Source organism: Ischnura elegans (assembly GCF_921293095.1).
Source record: "Ischnura elegans chromosome 13 unlocalized genomic scaffold, ioIscEleg1.1 SUPER_13_unloc_1, whole genome shotgun sequence".
Classification (NCBI taxonomy): Eukaryota; Metazoa; Arthropoda; class Insecta; order Odonata; family Coenagrionidae; genus Ischnura; species Ischnura elegans.
This window is the reverse complement of record NW_025791657.1, coordinates 3,808,583-3,827,839: the sequence shown is the minus strand read 5'-3', so window position 1 is coordinate 3,827,839 and position 19,257 is coordinate 3,808,583. Positions and strand designations below refer to the sequence as shown.

Below are 19,257 nucleotides of genomic sequence, written 5' to 3'. Positions count from 1 at the left end.
TTAATGGCCTGATGAAGACAGTCATTGAGGGACTAGTGGATGGCTGGAACGGAAAAGGAAGACCTCGAACAAAATATATGGAAAAAGTAAAGAGAGATGTGAAAGAAAAGAAATACGTAGGTTTGAAAAGATTAGCTGATAGGAGAATAGAGAGGAGAGCTGCGTCAAACCAATCCTAGGATTGTTGACCAGTGATGCTAATGAATTCCTTATGCCCAAAATCGCTCCTCACCATTGCTGCCTTGCTGATTACGTCGAGCGAATATTTATCCCGTAAATTTTCAGAAACGATAAAATGAGGAAGTGGAGATGGGATTTCAGTGAATTGTATTACGAGTGCCGGAGTAGGTGTGAAGAAGGAACGGAAAGGAGGGTTAGAGGGAGATAGCGGGTAAAAGGAAGGCACAATTCCTAAGGATATCGAATGCGCCAATATTCTAGAGAGGAGTGCGAAATATGTTTGAGCCTCGGTTCGAGGCAGGCAAATTCACCGTCACGACCTTGGTGGCTCAAATCAGACCGTATTTGAATTTCCCTCGTCTCATTCCAAGGATTATATACCGTTAGAAAGGGAATCCATTCTCCGGCGAAGCAATGGTGGCAGCACAAACTCTGTTGGGATACTTTTTTCCCCCAAAGTACACATGTTATATGTAAATAGAAAAGAAAACCCTCACTACCTAATGAGTATAAAAGTTGTCATGGAAAAAGCAATAATGGGTTGTCGTTGATTTGGATGAAAGATAGAGAATACGGAATTTTCATAATTTTGTGCATCAAAAGAATAAGAGGAAGAATAAATAAAGTAAATAAACTGTAGATAGTGATGAGAATATAAAAATTCTACCTCTGCATTACGATAACATTCATGAATGATAACGTTCTTGATCACTCGTCGAATGTAATGAGCAGAGTGGGTGCATTTGGCGCAGGCATGCAGCTAGCAATTAAGGGTTGGTTGGTGGTGCTGGGAATGCAGAGGAATGGATTTGCATCACAGCAAAACTACTCTAAAAAAGGCAAGGGGGTACTTACGCAATCGTCTGTGGCCAGGGGGTCTAAGGCGTCACTTGAAGTCTCTGCCACATCTGGCGCATACAGCAAGGGATAATTCCCTTCGATAAGGTGTTCTCCATTCTCCTCTTTGAGATCAGACTAGAAGAGAATAATGCACGTCACTTCATAAAGTAACAATAATAACAACTAGCAGGCCACCAGGCATAGTTTGGGCAGGATACATAGTGCCCAGAGAATAGGGTGGTTTCCCATTTACCTATTTTTTAATTGCCTAAAAAGAAAAAATATAACTACTGGAGCACATATTTCACGCTTTTGGATTCTTAAATGATGATACCTAATTTTTGCGATTAAATGAAAAGTGAAAATTTTCAAGTGTGCCAAAATGCAACAGCTAAGTAGGAATGCTGGGAAAAGTCCGCGTGACAGATTTCTGGTTCCAGCTATCGCCCTGTGAGGTGACCTTGGGACGAGGCTTTGAGCGCTGATACGACGCAGGCTGTTAGCAGGTAGCAGAGTACCCGGCTAGCAGGTAGCACTTGGCTAAAATAAGGATTAAATATTATTACCCTATCAATCAAAGGAAACTTAGCGAAATTAGGTAATTTTAATGGGTGATTATTAAGAGATGTGCCCCTGAGCTTTGTGCCTCATGCATGCATTGGTAATCTCGGACGATGTAAAACTCCTATCTACTCGTATAGAAACTAGGTCCCTGTGACGTCACGTGGAGTGGGATCGCATGGACACCAATCTGGCTTTTTTAAATGAGGTTAAATTGTCCATTACCATTCGTCTAAACTGAGATTTCTTAAACCAAATTATTTGTATGTTATGAATACCGTAAGGGTGGATAACTAATCACAATCAATGCCTTTCGTTTTCTTTGATTAAGGAAACTACCCTATTAGGAAACATGTCCTTGAAATTGGGAAAAATTTTCTGAAGCAAGGAAATGAGCGAAGAGAGCCATTTATTCTCAACATTTGGAACCAAGTACACAAGGTCCATCCAGGATTATTTCTAGAGGGTGTGGGGGGGACATAATAATTAACATCAGAGTCTGAGGGGCAAGCAGTATTCTCAAATTTGGGATAAAAATACACTAGATGCAACAATTACTCTACAAAACATGCTCTTAATTTAAAAAAATATTAACATGGAAATACGAATTAATTTTATATTAAAAATGTAAAATTTACTTTAATTTGTATTAAAAATATCGTCTATTTGTTATGCGTCTGGGGGAGGGAGTACACCCCTGGGCCCCCCCTCCTAAATCTGCCAATGCAAGTACCGTATAAGCTTGTGTAAGAGGCGCACACGTGTAAGAGGTGCACCCCTATTTTGAGGATCGAAGCTATAAAGAAAAAAAAGTTTTGCGACATTTTTTTATCCTATCGTGCGGTGTCGCAGACGTATGCCTGGAATTTCGACAGTTATCGAAATGTCCTCTTTCAGTACTATTTGAAAGAGGAAATTTTGATAACTGCGGCGGCATAAGAGGGAGTAGAAAGAGTTCCGATCCTCTCTTTGCATACGCCATCGCTCTACGATGCTAGTCCTACTCACGAACAATTTTGTTTAAAAGCTCTTGCAGGAGTATTGCAATAGTATTGCAGCCGTGGAAAATTTAAAGGCAAAACACGACAGGCAAATGGCATGAGCTTTCCCAAGAGATTGAACAACTATCGAGGCAACCTCAGCGCCGTAGGATAATAACCACGTCGTAGATTTAAGGCCCCTTGCACACGCACCGATTTTGGACGGCCGGTAAAATATCGGCCGTCCACATTCCAATAGTGAACAATGGGAGAGCATTGGAGCTTGCACACGTACCGACCACACGCCGGCACCGGCAAAATGCCGGTTAGCTGCCGGCTATTGTCACTGTGGATCGCCGGCGCCGGCTCAAAAACTTAGCAACGTATCGTTTGACCGGTAAAAATCCGGCATGTGTGCAAGCATCGCTTCGCCGGTAAAATATCGGCCAATATTTTACCGGCCGTCCAAAATCGGTGTGTGTGCAAGGGGCCTAACGGAACTACACTCGGCTCTCCATCAGCTAATGCCTCTGCCGTTTTTTTCCTTTCCGAGACTCCACCGGAAAATATCAAGTTACAGGGGAACAATGGAAACGTGTTTCATCCCTACCCCATTCCACCAACTGACCTTTTTCGGTCGACCAGGTTCAATTCCCCGAGTTTTTGGAGGTCAAATGCTACGTGAGTCACCTTCTGAGCTCGAAGATACCTCGATATCTTTCAGCAATTGTATGACACGCACGAGGTTCTAAAAAGAATTAGACCTAACGTGACGTATATGTTACAGCATTTAAGTTTTTTGAGCTCTAATTTATTGACACAAAGATTTATAGCTAAAATAAGGCTACTAATATTCAACATAGTCCAAACAGCACAATTTCGGAAGAAACAAGCGTAGCATAAGCGCATTCAAACAAGACGAGACGGACTGGAAACTCAGGCAACGCAAACTGCGTATATCACATTGCTGCGCCTTCGCCCCTTCGCTTTAAAGGCAACGACGTCACATGCAAGATCGGACGTGTTCTTCCCTTGCTCCTTCGCTCATAGCCTCGTAGCTTGAAATACGGAGGGGAGGGAGGGCGCTCCTTCAGCGCTCTTCACTTATAAGCATTTCCGATTTCTTCTATCCACCATTAAGTCCAACAATGAGCACACTCGTTCGAAGTTTTTCAACCGCAGGTTGTGACACCAATATTACTATATGCAGTATAAATGCCGCGGGATGCCCACTCGTGGCAATAAATTTAGCGCGCGCTCCGGAGCGAATCACCCCGCGCGATCTTTTCAATGTTCACCTCTGGGGTACCGTCGTGACGGCGCGATGCTTGCAAGAAATTCAAACAGGAGCATTTTAAAAATACGTCACTAAGGGAGAAACTCCCCTGCCTGCCGCTTGATTTTGACCCAGGGTTTGAGATGACTGACTCACGCTGAAAACCAAGGCCACTCAGTTCCCCTTGAACTTGCAACCGGTGATGGGGAGGGGGGAAGATAAGAAGTTTGTGTAAGAGGCGCACCCCCATTTTCGGCTGCAATATCTGGGTAAAAAGGTGCGCCTCTTATACGCGCTTATACGGTACAATGAACTCCCAATTATCTATGCACAGATTTTGACCCACTCACGGAGCCGTTGATGGATGAATCTTTCAACTACAGTACACTCTTGATTATCCGGGCTAATGATTGGAGACATGGCACGAATAATCGTAAAACACGGATAATCCAAACTTTAGCTTTTATTTTTTAAATTTTCATCATGAAGGTAAATCGAGAAATTTATTAATATTTACGCATATTTTCTGTTATTTTAGATAGATTTCCGGGTTCACTAAGAGCTTTCTTCGCAAGAACGCGACCTTTTTAGCGGCAATAACGCGGTTATACTCGTATTATTAATGGTCTATGTAAGGCCTGGTTTCGAAAACCACACATCCATTGCTGGGTGATCACGGGTGCAGACAAGTGGTTTGCACGAATGCTTCAAAACCACTGCTCGACGTCGGAAACTACACTGTCAGGCACCACACCGCGTAGTCGCGTCTCGCACAAGTTGCCCGGGGTGCAACTGCTGCGGGACGTGCATCCGTGATCACGGAGCACTGCGACGCTTGGAAGACAGGAACACGGTGCACCCGTGAATGCAGCTAGCGTGCGATTGCTTCCATTTTATAATGGGGATTATAACTCAAATTATAAGCCCAGTGTATCCTTGAATTAATGCCGTAATTCCGATGATTTTTCGTCAGATTTTTTTTTATAAAGATCACGGAATAAATTGAGCGGGAGTGAAAATCATGCACGGATAATCCGCAACCTGGATAAACCGCAGCCGGATAATCGGGAGACCTCTGTAATACGCCACTAAATACTGCTCTCGCTGATGGCTAATGCAACATTCAGACTCAACTCTTTCCCTGCGGGAGCGTCAAAATTTTGCTTCCAATGTGTGCGGGACATGAGCAGCAAAAACATATTTCCGTCGATCCCGGGTGTGTGTCTGGCAGGTAGTGGACCCTATTAATCCGGGACTCCCCACCCTACCCTCTGTAGTCAGACTATGAATATAATACGTCCTTGGTAATTACGCAGGGATGGAAAACCCACCAGCAAAAGTATAAGAAAGAGAGACCAATGCTATGAAATGAGTTTTCCTGGCTAGTGGACAATGGCAAGATAAATAAATTCCTACGAAATGCAAGGATTTGTTGGAATTGTTTTCATCGTGAATGCACCGTGGAGAGCAGGGAGCTCTTCCTCTCTCGGAGAGGGGATAATCCAGGGATTATCCCCGTAGTGAGGGTGTCCAGTCCTCGAAAGATGCCTTTATTGCGCTCTGCCTCTAGGTTGGGCCGAGTTCAAGCAACCGCAAGGAAAGGATGGCAATAAAATCTTAAGGAAAGGCTGCCAGTGGTAAGAAAATCTGGTCAAACATAGAAAAACGTTTTCCGCGCACTAACCATGCAGACCGTTCAAAAATGTTCCCATAGCCTAAGGGTTGAGTACTCACTTTAAAAAAATAATTGTCCTCCTCTTGAGCGAATCAAGACATGCCCACAAAAATCTTTTCAATCACATTTTTGTACCCATTAATAATAAAAATAATAAACCGAAAGAAAGAAACCGAAACCGAAGAGAAACCATAAACCTTGGTTTATGGAGAAACCGAAGGGTTCATGCTTGCAATACAAGACCAGGTTATCCGCAGTAAAAATTATGCAAAGTACATCCTTGGTGATAAAAGCATAACAGATGACAAATGTAGAAGGTGTTTCAAGTACCTGAAACAATCCAGCACATTATATCTGGCTGTAAGATGCTAGCTAATACAGAATATTTCAGTAGACATAATCAAGTTGCAAAAATTATCCACCAAAAACTGGCCTACCAACACAAGTTAATAGATACTAAGACCCCATATTATGTGTACCACCCTGAAACAGTGCTTGAAAACAGCGCATTTAAAATCTATTACGATCTGCCTATTCAAACAGATAAAACTATAGTTAATAATAGACCAGATATAGTGTTGATTGACAAGAAATATAGAACTTGCTACATAGTTGATATTGCCGTGCCACTGTCGCATAACATCGAAAAGACAATTACAGGAAAAATTAACAAGTACCAAGAATTGGCAATAGAAATAAAAAGAATATGGAATATGGAACAGGTTTATATAGCTCCAATTGTTATCTCAGCTACCGGTATCATTCTAAAACATATACAAAATAGTTTCAAAATACTCGACCTCCATCCAAATACATACATCAAACTGCAAAAGGCTGTAATAATTTCAACCTGTCATATCACGAGAAAATTTCCTAACGCAATTCAACAGTAAAGAGTTACCTTGGTGAGAACCCGTGCTCTAAACACTAAAGCTACTCAGTGAAAACTGAAGAAAATTAAAGAACATAATAATAATCTTTATTGGCCCCGTTGGTTTGGATTACAAACATAAGGCAGGTCAAATTATAAATTAAGATACATACTTCAAAGGTAAATTGGGTACATAATCATGCATAAATTAACAGAAAAAAGAAAAGAAATAACACGGGTTTTGTACAAAATGGATTAAGGAGATAGTTTACTTACAATAAATATTCTTCTAAAGAGTAGTAGGGGTGTTGAAATAGGTGTTTTTTTACTCTACTTTTGAAAATGTTTAAATTGTTAATAGTTTTTAAATCTGATGGCAATTTGTTATAAATGGACATGATTGTATGGTATGGACTATGATCTGAAAGATAGAGGTTATTTCTTTTGTAGAGGTCATTACGGGTATCCCACACTTAACACTACAGATAAGTTCCTAAAAAGTGTCATCATTATCATCATCACTGGTCAACAATCCTAGGATTGGTTTGATGCAGCTCTCCACTCAGTTCTCCTATCAGCTAATCTTTTCACTCCTACGTACTTCTTCTCTTTCACATCTCTCTTTACTTGTTCCATATATTTTGTTCGAGGTCTTCCTTTTCCATTCTTGCCTTCCACCTGTCCTTCGATGATAGTCTTCATCAGGCCATCATGTCTCAAGATGTGGCCTATAAGGTTGTTCGGTCTTCTTATTAAGGTTTTCATGACGCTTCTCTTCTCTCCTACCCTTCTTAGGACTTCCTCGTTACTAACTCGGTGGATCCATTTGATTTTCATCATTCTTCTGTAGCACCACATTTCAAAGGCCTCTATCCTTGCTTTCTCCGCTGCGGTCATTGTCCATGCCTCACTTCCGTATAGGAGCATACTCCAGATGTAGGTTCTTATAAATTGTTTCTTTACTTCTATATTTAAGTTTCCCGCTGTAAGCAGGTCTCTCTTTTGGTGGAATGCTCTCTTCGCCTGGACTATTCTGCTGATAATTTCTTTCTTGCTTCTCCCATCACTAGTTATCTTGCTTCCCAAATAACAGAATTCATCCACCTCTATCAGTTTTTGCCTCCCTATTTTAATGTTGGTCTTGACTTCTTCTCTTCTGCTACATACTAAGATCTTGGTTTTCTTCGTGCTTATTTTCAGTTGATATCTACTCATTACCCTACCCATATTAACCAGAAAAGTGTCATGTAGAGGAAATTTTGAGTTCAGAGAGGTGTGTATTACAGGCAGTATCAGTGGTGTAACTATGGGGAGGATGAGGGGATAGATCTCCCACACAAAGACTCAGAGAAATTAAAAAAATATTTAAAACAATAAAGTAGTTTCCTTCACCAAAGAAAACGAAAGGCATTGATTGTGATTCCCTACCCACCATTAGTGTATTCATAATATATACAAATTATTTGGTTTTAGAAACCCCAGTTTAGACGAATGGCAATGGTCAATTTTAACCGCATTTGAAAAAGGCCAGATTGGCGCCCATGCGATGCCACTCCACGTGACGTCACAACGACCTAGTTTCTATACGAGTAGATAGGGGTTTTACATCGTCTGAGATTACCAATGCATGCATACTCAGGGAAACATCTCTTAATAATCACCTATTAAAATTACCTAAGTTCAGAAAGTTTCCTACGTTTGATAGGGTAATAACAATCCTTATTTAAGCGTAGCACTACCTGCTAGCAGGGTACTCCGCTATCCGCTAGCAGCCTCCATGGCAGCAGTGCACATATTCTCGCCCCAAGGTCACCTCACACAGCGACAGCTGGAACCAGAATGACATCACACGGACTTTTCCCAACATTCCTACTTAGCCGATGTGTTTTCACTTTTCGTTTAATCGTGAAAAATAGATATCGTCATTCAAATATCTAAGAGCATGAAATGTGTACTCCAGGAGAAATAATCTTTCGATTTAGGCAATAAAAAAATAATAGGAAACCACCCTATTGCCAGGTTTTGATAGATAATAATTGCATGTGCTTAAAGTTAAACATAAAGTTCTATTTCTGTCACATGAGCAGTGGTTTTGTACAACAAATATCGCATTTTGTATTTATAGATAAGGTTAGGGAAGCTGAATTACCAACGATGGACGAATTGAGAAAGAAATGGTAGTGATTATAAGAGTGGAAGGAAAGGGAATAATTCTAAAAACCTTAAGCAGAATATAAATGAAAGTGAAAAAAACTTTGTGAATGTCCACAGTATTTATTCAAGTACGACGCGTTTCAGCGAATAATCGCTACCATCAGGTACAAAAATCATCGTTATCATCAGGTACAAAAACCTGATGATAACGATGATTTTTGTACCTGATGATAGCGATGATTCGCTGAAACGCATCATACTTGAATAAATACTGTGGACATTCACAAAGTTTTTTCACTTTCATTTATAATTGCAATATATTCCACAACATCTCGCCAAACATCGTTGAATGAATCTTAAGCAGAAGACACCTTAACTTAGCTGGCCACATTCTGAGGCATGATGGCCTGATGAAGACTATCGTAGAGGGACAAGTTGAAGGAAAGAAGGGCAAGGGACGGCCCCGAATGAGTTACATAGGACAATGAGTAATAAAAGATGTACAAGAGAAGAAATACGTGGCTATGAAAAGGCTAGCGGATAGGAGAGAGGAATGGAGAGCTGAAAAATCTGAGCTTTTCCCGGTGAATTGCGTGGATGAAAGCTTCTCGGGTTTCCAACCGGTTCAGGGTCTGCATGGTGTAGGCCCACGTTTCGTTGGGAGACTTTCCCAACATCCTAAGGGCTGATGATGCCGATGTCGTGGTGTTCCGATATTTATACTCTCCTCCTTCACCTAGGTGGTCTCTGATTGTTCCGGGATTTTTCCTCCTTCCTCGTCCTATTTAATGCCAGGTTCCAAGCGCTACTTAGCTGCAGTCCTCGATCTCTATTGATGTTGTTGGGGTGAAGACGGATCTCTACGGCTTCTTTAGTTATACGGTCCCAATAGCCTCTTGTTCTTCCAAGTTGGGCAGTTTCTTCCCAGTGGATATTATGATTTTCCTGGACCTGTTCAGCAATGGCCGATTTTTCAAGTTGTCCGAGTCGGAGGTGGCATCGATGCTCCTTCACCCTCGTCTCAATGGTCCTCTCCATCTCCCCAATATACAATGGAGAGCTGCGTCAAACCAATCTAAGGTTTGTTGAATGCATAGGATATTAGAAATATACTGCCGACTCCTCATTACCCAGCTGCAGTTTATCTGTGCATGTTGCAGATTATCTGTGCATCAGTTCACACAGTGACAGTGTAGTTTCCGATGTTGCACAGTGGTTTTGGAGCATCCGTGCAAAATCACTCAGCAAATTTATTTTCAGAATATGTGATCTATGAAGGTCTGCCGCTATGAAGATCGCAGTAGGGAAAAGAAAGCTTTAGGAGAGTCCAGGAAGCTATCTTAAATAACGGACAATGTGTGAAAATATTATTATATATTTTGATTTACTGTTGCACAGTGGTTTTGGAGCATCCGTGCAAAATCACTCAGCAAATTTCTTTTCAGAATATGTGATCTATGAAGGTCTGCCGCTATGAAGATCGCAGTAGGGAAAAGAAAGCTCTAGGAGGGTCCAGGAAGCTATCTTAAATAACGGACAACGTGTGAAAATATTATTATATATTTTGATTTACGTAAATTGTGAAAATAGCATGAAATTAAAGCAAAAGTTTGGATTATTTGCATTTTCTGCCTCTCCCCATCACAATTCACTGTTAAACGCACTTGATGACCAAATACTTACGTATCAACAGGAGACTTGAATGCGGAATCAGCTGCATTTTGATGAAAGTTATTTATAGAATGCGAGATATTGTTGCAAATGAACGAATGTATCAGTTTGCACGCCGTTAACGTCAGGAATATTAACAGGTTCTTGTTTTTTTTTATTTAAAAAACAATTTAGGAAACAATAGCAATATTTAGGAAGTAAGATATGCCGTCGCATGTTCTCTGAAAAATTCTGTGCATTTTGGTACCTCATTTGTAGAGTTTGGTTGCGTATAAGTTGAGAAAAAGGTATCTATACAGTAGAAATAATATAGAAGATATATTGTTTGATTTGACATGCCTTATATCTGGGCCATTATTTAATCTACTAGATCGCTAGGCAAATAAAATAATAATGATAATAACTTACCAAACTATTGGCTCCGGGTAGCGAGCAGTCTTGCACGGGAATGTATACTTCCGTCACTTGGACTGGGCGTGCAAGCTGTACATTGCCTTCAATTGCATCTCGAATGCCGGCCTTTGTCTCAGCGGAGGAGCGCAACTTATACTCAGCTGCCCCCTCTCTTTTGACATTCTACAGAGAAAGAAACGGTGATAAATACATCAAATCTTTTAAAATCAACAATAGAGTAGTTTTCTTCACCAAAGAAAAAGAAAGGCATTGATTGTGACTCGTTACCCACCATTGGCATATTCATAATATACAAATTATTTGGTTTTAGAAGACACACACACACACACATATTCTATTTACAGTAAAACCTCTATGTAGTGAACCTCTTTACATTATAAACCTCCATACTTCATACCACCCCTATGGTCCTGTCACATTAACACGTAAATTTATGGGCAAACCACTTTGTAGTGAACCTCTTCATCTCATAAAACCTCCACTTATCATACCAAGGAGACACCCCCGAGATGGCCTAACTACCTCCACAAATCGTTTCGAGACAAAGAGAAATTATTAATGCAGCCACAATTACGTACATGGAATGACATTTTCAGCAATATATGTTTCATAATTATTTTTTTCTTATGCACCTTTAATATGCTGTAATTTTCACGTTAATCATTAGTTGTGGCCATTAAGTTCCATATGAGAGCATGCCTAACAGTAAATAAGAAAAAAAGATATCCAACTATCCTAATAATTTTAAGTGACTGTTGAATTGTTTTCTCTTGAATCATGGTAGAAATCATGCGATAGCACTTGCTTTGTTTTATCATTAAATAATAAATATATATTCACTAATGCATGCATGTTTGTTTAAATTTATAAATGTAATGTTTAAAAGACAGTAGTGCCTTTCATTTCCAATGGATATGAAAAAATGGTGCATATCACTAAAACCTATATGAACTCATTCTAATATCATTCAAATATATATTCTCATATCAACTCATTACGCATTTTCAGACTTCAGAAAAAGGCTGTTAGAATAATAACCCAGAAACCATCCAGATACTAATGCAGACCCTTATTCAAGGAGTTAGGCCTTCTGCCACTGCCTTGCATTTATATTATGATTACTGTGTTGTACATCAAATCTAATATCATAAGCTTTCTCCTCAATAGTGACCATCACCACCATCACACGAGATGCAAGCATGACATACATTACACTACTACAAGGACAAACTTAAACAAACTGGGCCCGAGGGAAATGGGGGTACGACTTTATAATAAACTCCCTGCTGATGTAAAAAATATTAAAAATTTTAATGCTTTTAAAATACAATTAAAAAGGTTCCTTCTTTCAGGCTCATATTACTCTTTGTAGGAATATTTACATGAGTTAAGGGCTTGATGGAATGTTATACAATGTGATTTTTTTTCCTTTTCCTTGTTAAGAGTGATTACTTTATGTGATATATATGTACACTGATTTTATGCTTTGTGAAGTAACTTATGTTTTTGATGGACGTGCCTTATACCTGTGCAAATGTACCTTGGTCTTTTGGGCAAATAAAACATATTATTATTATTATTATTATTTACTCATAGTTAAAATGAACAGTAAACTAAGGAAAATTAATTATCAGATGTATCAAATTAATACCCTAGTCTCAACAAAAACCAAGGTTATGATATATCACGCAGTGGTTGAATCAATATTACGCTACGGAATTACCATTTGGGGAAGTACTGCACAATACTATCAGGACGCTCTGTTAAAAACTCAAAAAAAAATTCTCAAATTAATTCAAGCAGGGATTGAATCAACAACAAATCATAAGAATGCAGGAATATCCCTCAAGGGTTCTCCTGAACATAATAAATCTTTGTATGAAGAACTCGGTATACTAAAGGTTACTGACCTGTACATCTATGTGTTAGTAATTAATAATTATTTCAGCAATACATTAAAGATTCATAAAGATTACAACCACTCCATGGAAATGAGAAATCTTACTCATTACTATGTACCGAAATATAATAACAACTATGGTAAAGGTGTAATGAATATTAAAATCCCAATGGCAATAAACGAGTTACCAAATAACTTAAAGAGAATAAAATCTATTAGGGAATTAAAAATTAAACTAAAAAAGCACCTACTGGAGAGATCGTAAAACTGATGTTTTATAATTTTCTTAAGATATGTTTTTGAGTGTCATAATCTAAAACTACTATGTGGCTAGGGAATTTAGGAATACTTTAGTGCTCATATATATATGATGGGGTATATGTATATTGTCTGTGTGCAAAAACTTAATAAATGTTTTGTAAGAGTAAAGATAATAATGGAACCTGCTGATAAGATTAAAGCTTAGCAGGACCATTAAAATGAAAAAATAATGTAGTTTTCATTCAAATGTAAATATTTAGAGAACTTAAATGTTTTATTGGAAGATATACTTAACTGAATTGAATTATATAGTGACAATATCATATTTTTCAGATAATATTTTATATTTTGTAACATTTTTAAAAATTTTGTGATATGCTATGCAATATGACTACTTATTTGAATGGATATTAACGAATGGTTAATATTTTATAGGTATCGAACTATTGTTTGAAAAAAAAAATTATTATTATTATTACTACCTCTCTATTGTGAACCTCCATACATCAAATTGTCCAAATTTTGGTCCCCTACATTACGATGTAAAGAGGTTTTACTGTATATGTGTATTAGTAATAGTTAGCTATAATTAGTAATATGTAAGTACGCCCAATGACTGGGCACCTTTCCCCCACTCCACATTCCACCTGCCCCATTTCTTGCTTGCCCATACCGCTGTATCAGCTCTTCCCCCAACCCTTCTACCTAGCCGCCGAGGAATTGCGAACGCATACGCAGCAGTAAAACACAACGTTGTCTCCTGGTCGCCTATGCATGGGGTGACTGTGAGGCAACGAATAGGGAATGGCCAGCGAGGAGTCACGTGGTGACGACGAGCGGCTGTGGAGCGCTCTCGGGAACGAGTGGAGGAGTCTGGGTGCGGAAGTTGCACTGAATGGTCGAATAAGGCGAGAGTTGTGAACCTTGTGTTGGCGTCTTAATTGGTTCCCTGATGACCCCTCGACGGACCCCGCTGATCTAGGGACTTACAAATAGTTAGCATTGCCCACCATTATTGTATTCACGAAATACAAATTATTTGGTTTTCCAAATACCAGGCTAGACGAATGGCAATGCTCAATTTCAACCTCGTTCAAAAAATTTTAGATTGGCGCCCATGCAATGCCACTCCACGTGACATCACAGAGGCCTAGATTCTCTACGAGTAGTTGGGAGTTTTACATCGTCTGAGATTACCAATGCATGCATGAGGCACAGAGCTCAGGGAAACATGTCTTTATAATCACCTATTAAAACTGACTAAGGTCGGAAAGTTTCCTTTGTTTGATAAGGTGTTAATAATCCTTATTTAAGCCAAGCGCTACCAGCTAGCAGCCTGCATTGCAGCGGCGCACATACCCTCGCCCCAAGGTCACCTCACACGGCGTAAGCAGGAATCAGAAATACGTCACAAGGGCTTTTCCCAATATTCATACTTAGCCATCGCATTTTCGCGTGCTTGAAAATTTTTCACTTTTCATTTAATCGCAAAAAATTGAAATCGTTATTTAAAAATCTTAAAGCATGTATTGTGTACTCCATGAGTAATAATCTTTCGATTCAGGCAATAAAAAATAATAGAAAACCACCCCATTGCTTCTTATCTTGATGAAACAGAATTTTTTTAAATATAATCTATACCATTGCGTAAAAATTGAATGATGTTTGTCTTCCTCAATCACTAAAAAACTATGGAACCAACTGAAATAAAGTTTGGCAGGAAGATCTTTAGGACAAAACTTTAACGAATAACACAAGGGTGTCCAGGCAATGAAAGAAAAAATTCACCCATAATTCCACGTTTTCTGAGGAAATTTTTCAAAAGTATAGGTTAATCTTCGTGATAATTGCAATACTAAATAGGAATTTTATACACCCAAAATTATTTCAATATTTATATAGAAATTATATTTATGTATTATTTTGTGTTCCTAATATACAGACATTATTGGTATTCATTCAATGCAAGGCAAGAATCTGCTTTGACCCCATAAGTAGATGACATACTTTCTCTTCCTTGTGGTTTTGTATCTTAACCACTAAATGCTGTCATGCGTACCCGGTACGCTTTCTGACTTACTGCATATAATATTTTCTCTCCGTCAGATATTGTACTTTAAATTAAAACTAATTACTCTATATTTTAAAGAAATGTTTTTCCTTTCCAATAAAATATTCAAGCGACTTTATTCCTTCAGGGTTTTTAAAAATGTTTTGATGAAATACCATTTTAAACCAGCACGTCAACAAATTTGGTCCATAAACTCAACACCTTCCTTCAACTGTACTATCTTAAAAACTGCCGCCTATTCTCCTAGTGAGATGTCAAGAAGGGTCAGCTACTTTGGCTTGACACACGGTATCTTCCTCATAAGCTGCTCACTGCCTTCTCTCCGTCTCTCCCTTGTGTGTCGTCACCTCGAGCCCCAAGTGTGTTTGGTCCGCCTCGTTAGTCCTAAGCGAAAGGGCCATGTGCTTCGCTCTGCATTTATTTTTTCTTTTTTTTTCTGGACAGTAATCAACGAAGATATAATTCCTTCTAAACATTCAGTGTATACCAAGACCCCTTCGAGATATTTTCTCATCTCTTGCTGGAGCTTCGAAACCATGCACTTCAGGTGTAAAAGAAATAAAATACAGGTGAAACATTTATCGCTGAAAATGCCATTCCGTGTATGTAATCGTGGATGCATTAATGGTCTCTAGTTGTCTCAGTACGATTTGCGGAGGTAGTTAGGCAGTCTCGGGGATGTCTCCTTAGTATGATAAGTGGAAGTTTTACGGGATAAGGAGGTTCACTACACAGAAGTTTTGCTATAAATTTACATGTAAATCTGATGGGACCATAGGGGTGGTATGAAGTATGTGGGTTTATGATGTAAAGAGGTTCACTACATAGAGGTTTTACTGTTATTTTTCAAAAAGATATTTTAAAGACATGATTTAAAAATTCAAACACAAAAAACTGTAATAGTGAACTGATATAGATGGCTTGAGCAAAATATATTGTGATCCTATTTATCAAAATTGATATGAATATAAAAATTGTAATATCGTAACCTAGAAAATAACAATGAAACTACTAAACTACATAAAGAGTTGTGTTTTTTTCTTCTATTCATGATCTCTCATTCAGTAGTAAATCAGTTTCTTGCTGAGAAAGTCTTGTCTACACTCAAAGAGACCTAGAATCAAAGAAACTGGTTTAATATAAAAGGCATACCTATCTCATTTACTTTTTTAACCTGTTTAAGAAAAATTCAATCCATTTGCTAAAATGTTTTATTGGATATATTTTGAATCCACATTAAATTACCTGCAATTCAATATCATCTTATAATCATAAAGTACTATCAAATTGATATTTAATAACTGATCACTTTTTTGTTTGATATACCTCTAATCTTTTTTATAATAACACTTGAAAATGGTACATAAATTTCAAGGAGATGTCATGTTAAAATATAAACAGGAGAGCAGCAATAAAATTAAAATTTCAGTAATCTTAATCCCGTAAATAGAAGCTTCTACTCAACTACCCTTAAATCACAAGAAATTGCTATTAGCAAAGTTGCTCACATAATACTCTTTACTTTTTCTTCCTTAGCGCCATTATTTTAGGAGTTATTTCAAGGGATATCCCGCTGAAACCACAACAATGAAGATACCACTCTGAAAAGATTCACCTAAAACAGGTGAACGGATTTGCAAGCACATACGGGAAATTGGGCTTGTTTGGCGACATACATTGAATACGTGAGACGTTTAAGGGGTCAACCTGATTCTCACCTTAACTCGCATGGAGCAGAGGGGGGTTCAGTGGCAGCGCGTGCATACACGCATGTTAGCAAGTACACACCCAAAGATGAATGAATTATAAAAGAAAGCTATTCCTTTGCAACGAGAAGGATAAAAATCCTGTCTACAGATGCAAGAAACATGAAGCTCCGAATGTTACAGCCATCTCCTTTTCGAATTCACCGCTCTACAAGAGTGTGATCCCGTGGCATCGCGCCTGTCGCATATTCGGTTTGTGCTATCGCTTTAGGGTGCTCTGGCGGGACGAGGTAAACGGGGGGTATGTACAGTTCAAATGGGTGATGGGAGCAGACTCAAAACCATGCGAATGCGCACGCGCATATTTTTGGTGAGTGACTGGCAGGTAGTGTAGTGGTGTAGGTGCTACCTGCGCCGAGGATCCTAATCTGTCTGCGACAGAGTCATCTGTATGGCCGTTTTCTACACTACTTCCTCATAGGGTGTAAGGAAAGGAGAATGAATCTCACCTACCGTCACAATGTAAAGGTGTGTTTAGAATAATTATTTTCATGCATGCTAATATTATTTCTGTGCATGAAATTTTAAGTGTAGGATGTACCAGTGATATGTTTTACTTACTATGTATTCTATTATGACGAAATATGATGTTCATGGATTAGGATTAACATAATATAATTAAATCATCATATATCTGATCTAATGCAAACCCTAGATAAATTACCACCAGCCGCCACTGGCAAGTAGCACGTAATTTTTTCCGTGAGGAACAGTTTAAAATTGTGAGAAAACTAGGTTGAATTGAGCAAAACGTGTTCTTTTTTAAATATATAACTAACTTCTACACTGCAATCTACACCGCAGTATTATCCAACACCATTTTCACAGCAGTTTGTTACTTATGACTCTCCGTCTCTGCATGCGGTGAATCCAAGGCCGTAGCCTGGGGGGGGGGGATCAAGGGGGGATTGATCCCCCCCGAAATGAAAAAAATTAAATAGATACTTCATGCTCGCTTGGTGCTGACACGACGATATTATATAGCTGCGCAGGGACATCTAGTATTCCAATATGACTTAAGTCAATAATTATCTAAGCAAATTTATAGGTGCAGTGTGTGAAATAATAGTGCTGTGATTTAGTGGAGAGGTGAGTGACTTATGAGCCTCCTGAGGGACCGCAGAATTGACATCCACACCGAGGAGTTAATTCATTTGGTCACTGCCAAAAAAGATAGAAGGCTGAATTCAATTTTGTAATAATATTTTTATATTTTCCTTTACGGGTTTATAATAAATATGTACATTTAACCGTATACGCTATTTTATTTATCTTATAAAAATAATTTTATGTTTGTCTACTATTCCATTAAAAAAAATAATTTCTGGCTACGGCCTTGGGTGAATCCAGGCTATTATTGCCACCATTCTCTGACGCCTTTGCAGGATTAGAATGATCTTCATTTCTGATATATTCTATTAAACGCAAGTACATATTGCAATGAAAGGACAAAATCCCTCGGGGTCCATTTTTTCCATGCATGTATACTGAGGTCTGGCGATGCAATTCCACAGTTCTCCCGCCCTCAAAATTTGTAATCAACTTTTTTCGGTTTCGAAATCTGCCACTCGACAGTAGTGGCCAAAACAAATGAAAAGCGAGAAGCGTAGGTTTCTAAAAAATTGACCCTGGAGCACGTCCTTTGGGTACATGAATGTATCAAGTAGGTTATAAATATATGTATTCACAATCTCCTTGTCTAATATGCATTGGTATTTTAACAACCACAGACACCACCAACGAGCTCTCAAGGTTCAATTAGTTTGTAATTTTGATGAAGGGCATTTATTGCGCAAATGTTAGCTCCTTCGTGATGGTAATCTAATTTTGTGCAATCATTTCTGCAATGCTTAGGAATAAGTGGAAACATCTTTACTTAAAAATTATGGATAGCAATAAATAATGAAATGAATGGCATTCTTCATTCAACGTTGCGCAACTAAGCTTCCCCATACACAAACACAAATTCCAAATTCCCGGCGTATATGCAACTCAAATATGATTGAGTTATTTCTTTCAAATTTTTGTTTTAAACAGTCCAACCCGCATATAAGTAAATCTTCCTAAATTTTTCATAGCATTCAACAGTCACTTTACATTCTCTGCAACATGCTTCAAGTGAGAAAAAATTAAAAGCACTCACCGTGAAGGTATTCCTCGATGAAAATTTTCTCAATTCTGCGTCCACTTCAAAACAAATCTTTTTGAATTCACTGAAATCCGTGAGCTTTTTCAAACACAGTGGACACATGGTGACGGGCAGACCATCTCCCACAGCAATCTGAGATAACAATGAAAACATTACCTAAACGTTCAGATGTTTCCGAATTATCGTCATAACATGGTATTAAGTAAGAAATATGTCAAAGAAAATGGATAAAATGTAACTAGCCACTTACTCTTAAACCGACTAAATCACGAAGGGCATCCTCTACTGTTGTGGATGCTATATTTGAAGTAAATACGTTGTAATAGTATCGATTAATCTTCATACAAAGTCTGCAAAGGTTGCCCTCGGAATTCCTTCGTGTTGAATCCGAGAAAATTCCGTTGGTACGACTCATGTTTTCATTTTAAACACGCAGTCAATCTCCAAATCACTTCAATCGACAACGAAATAATGAACGAGGCACTAAC

General features: G+C 38.6%; 1 protein-coding gene across 1 annotated transcript in view; it reads right to left on the bottom strand.

Annotated features, from left to right (window-relative positions):
• The window catches only part of LOC124172492 (zinc finger protein 585B-like), a 35,968-nt gene extending 17,097 nt beyond the window's left edge, over positions 1-18,871 (bottom strand). The window contains exons 1-3 of the mRNA XM_046551932.1: positions 18,764-18,871; positions 10,617-10,784; positions 1,036-1,155 (exon numbers count right to left, since the gene is read on the bottom strand). Of these exons, the coding sequence (XP_046407888.1) occupies positions 1,036-1,155; positions 10,617-10,784; positions 18,764-18,871 (396 nt within the window). The remainder of the gene's footprint in view (positions 1-1,035; positions 1,156-10,616; positions 10,785-18,763) is intronic.
• Positions 18,872-19,257: the final 386 nt, after the last annotated feature.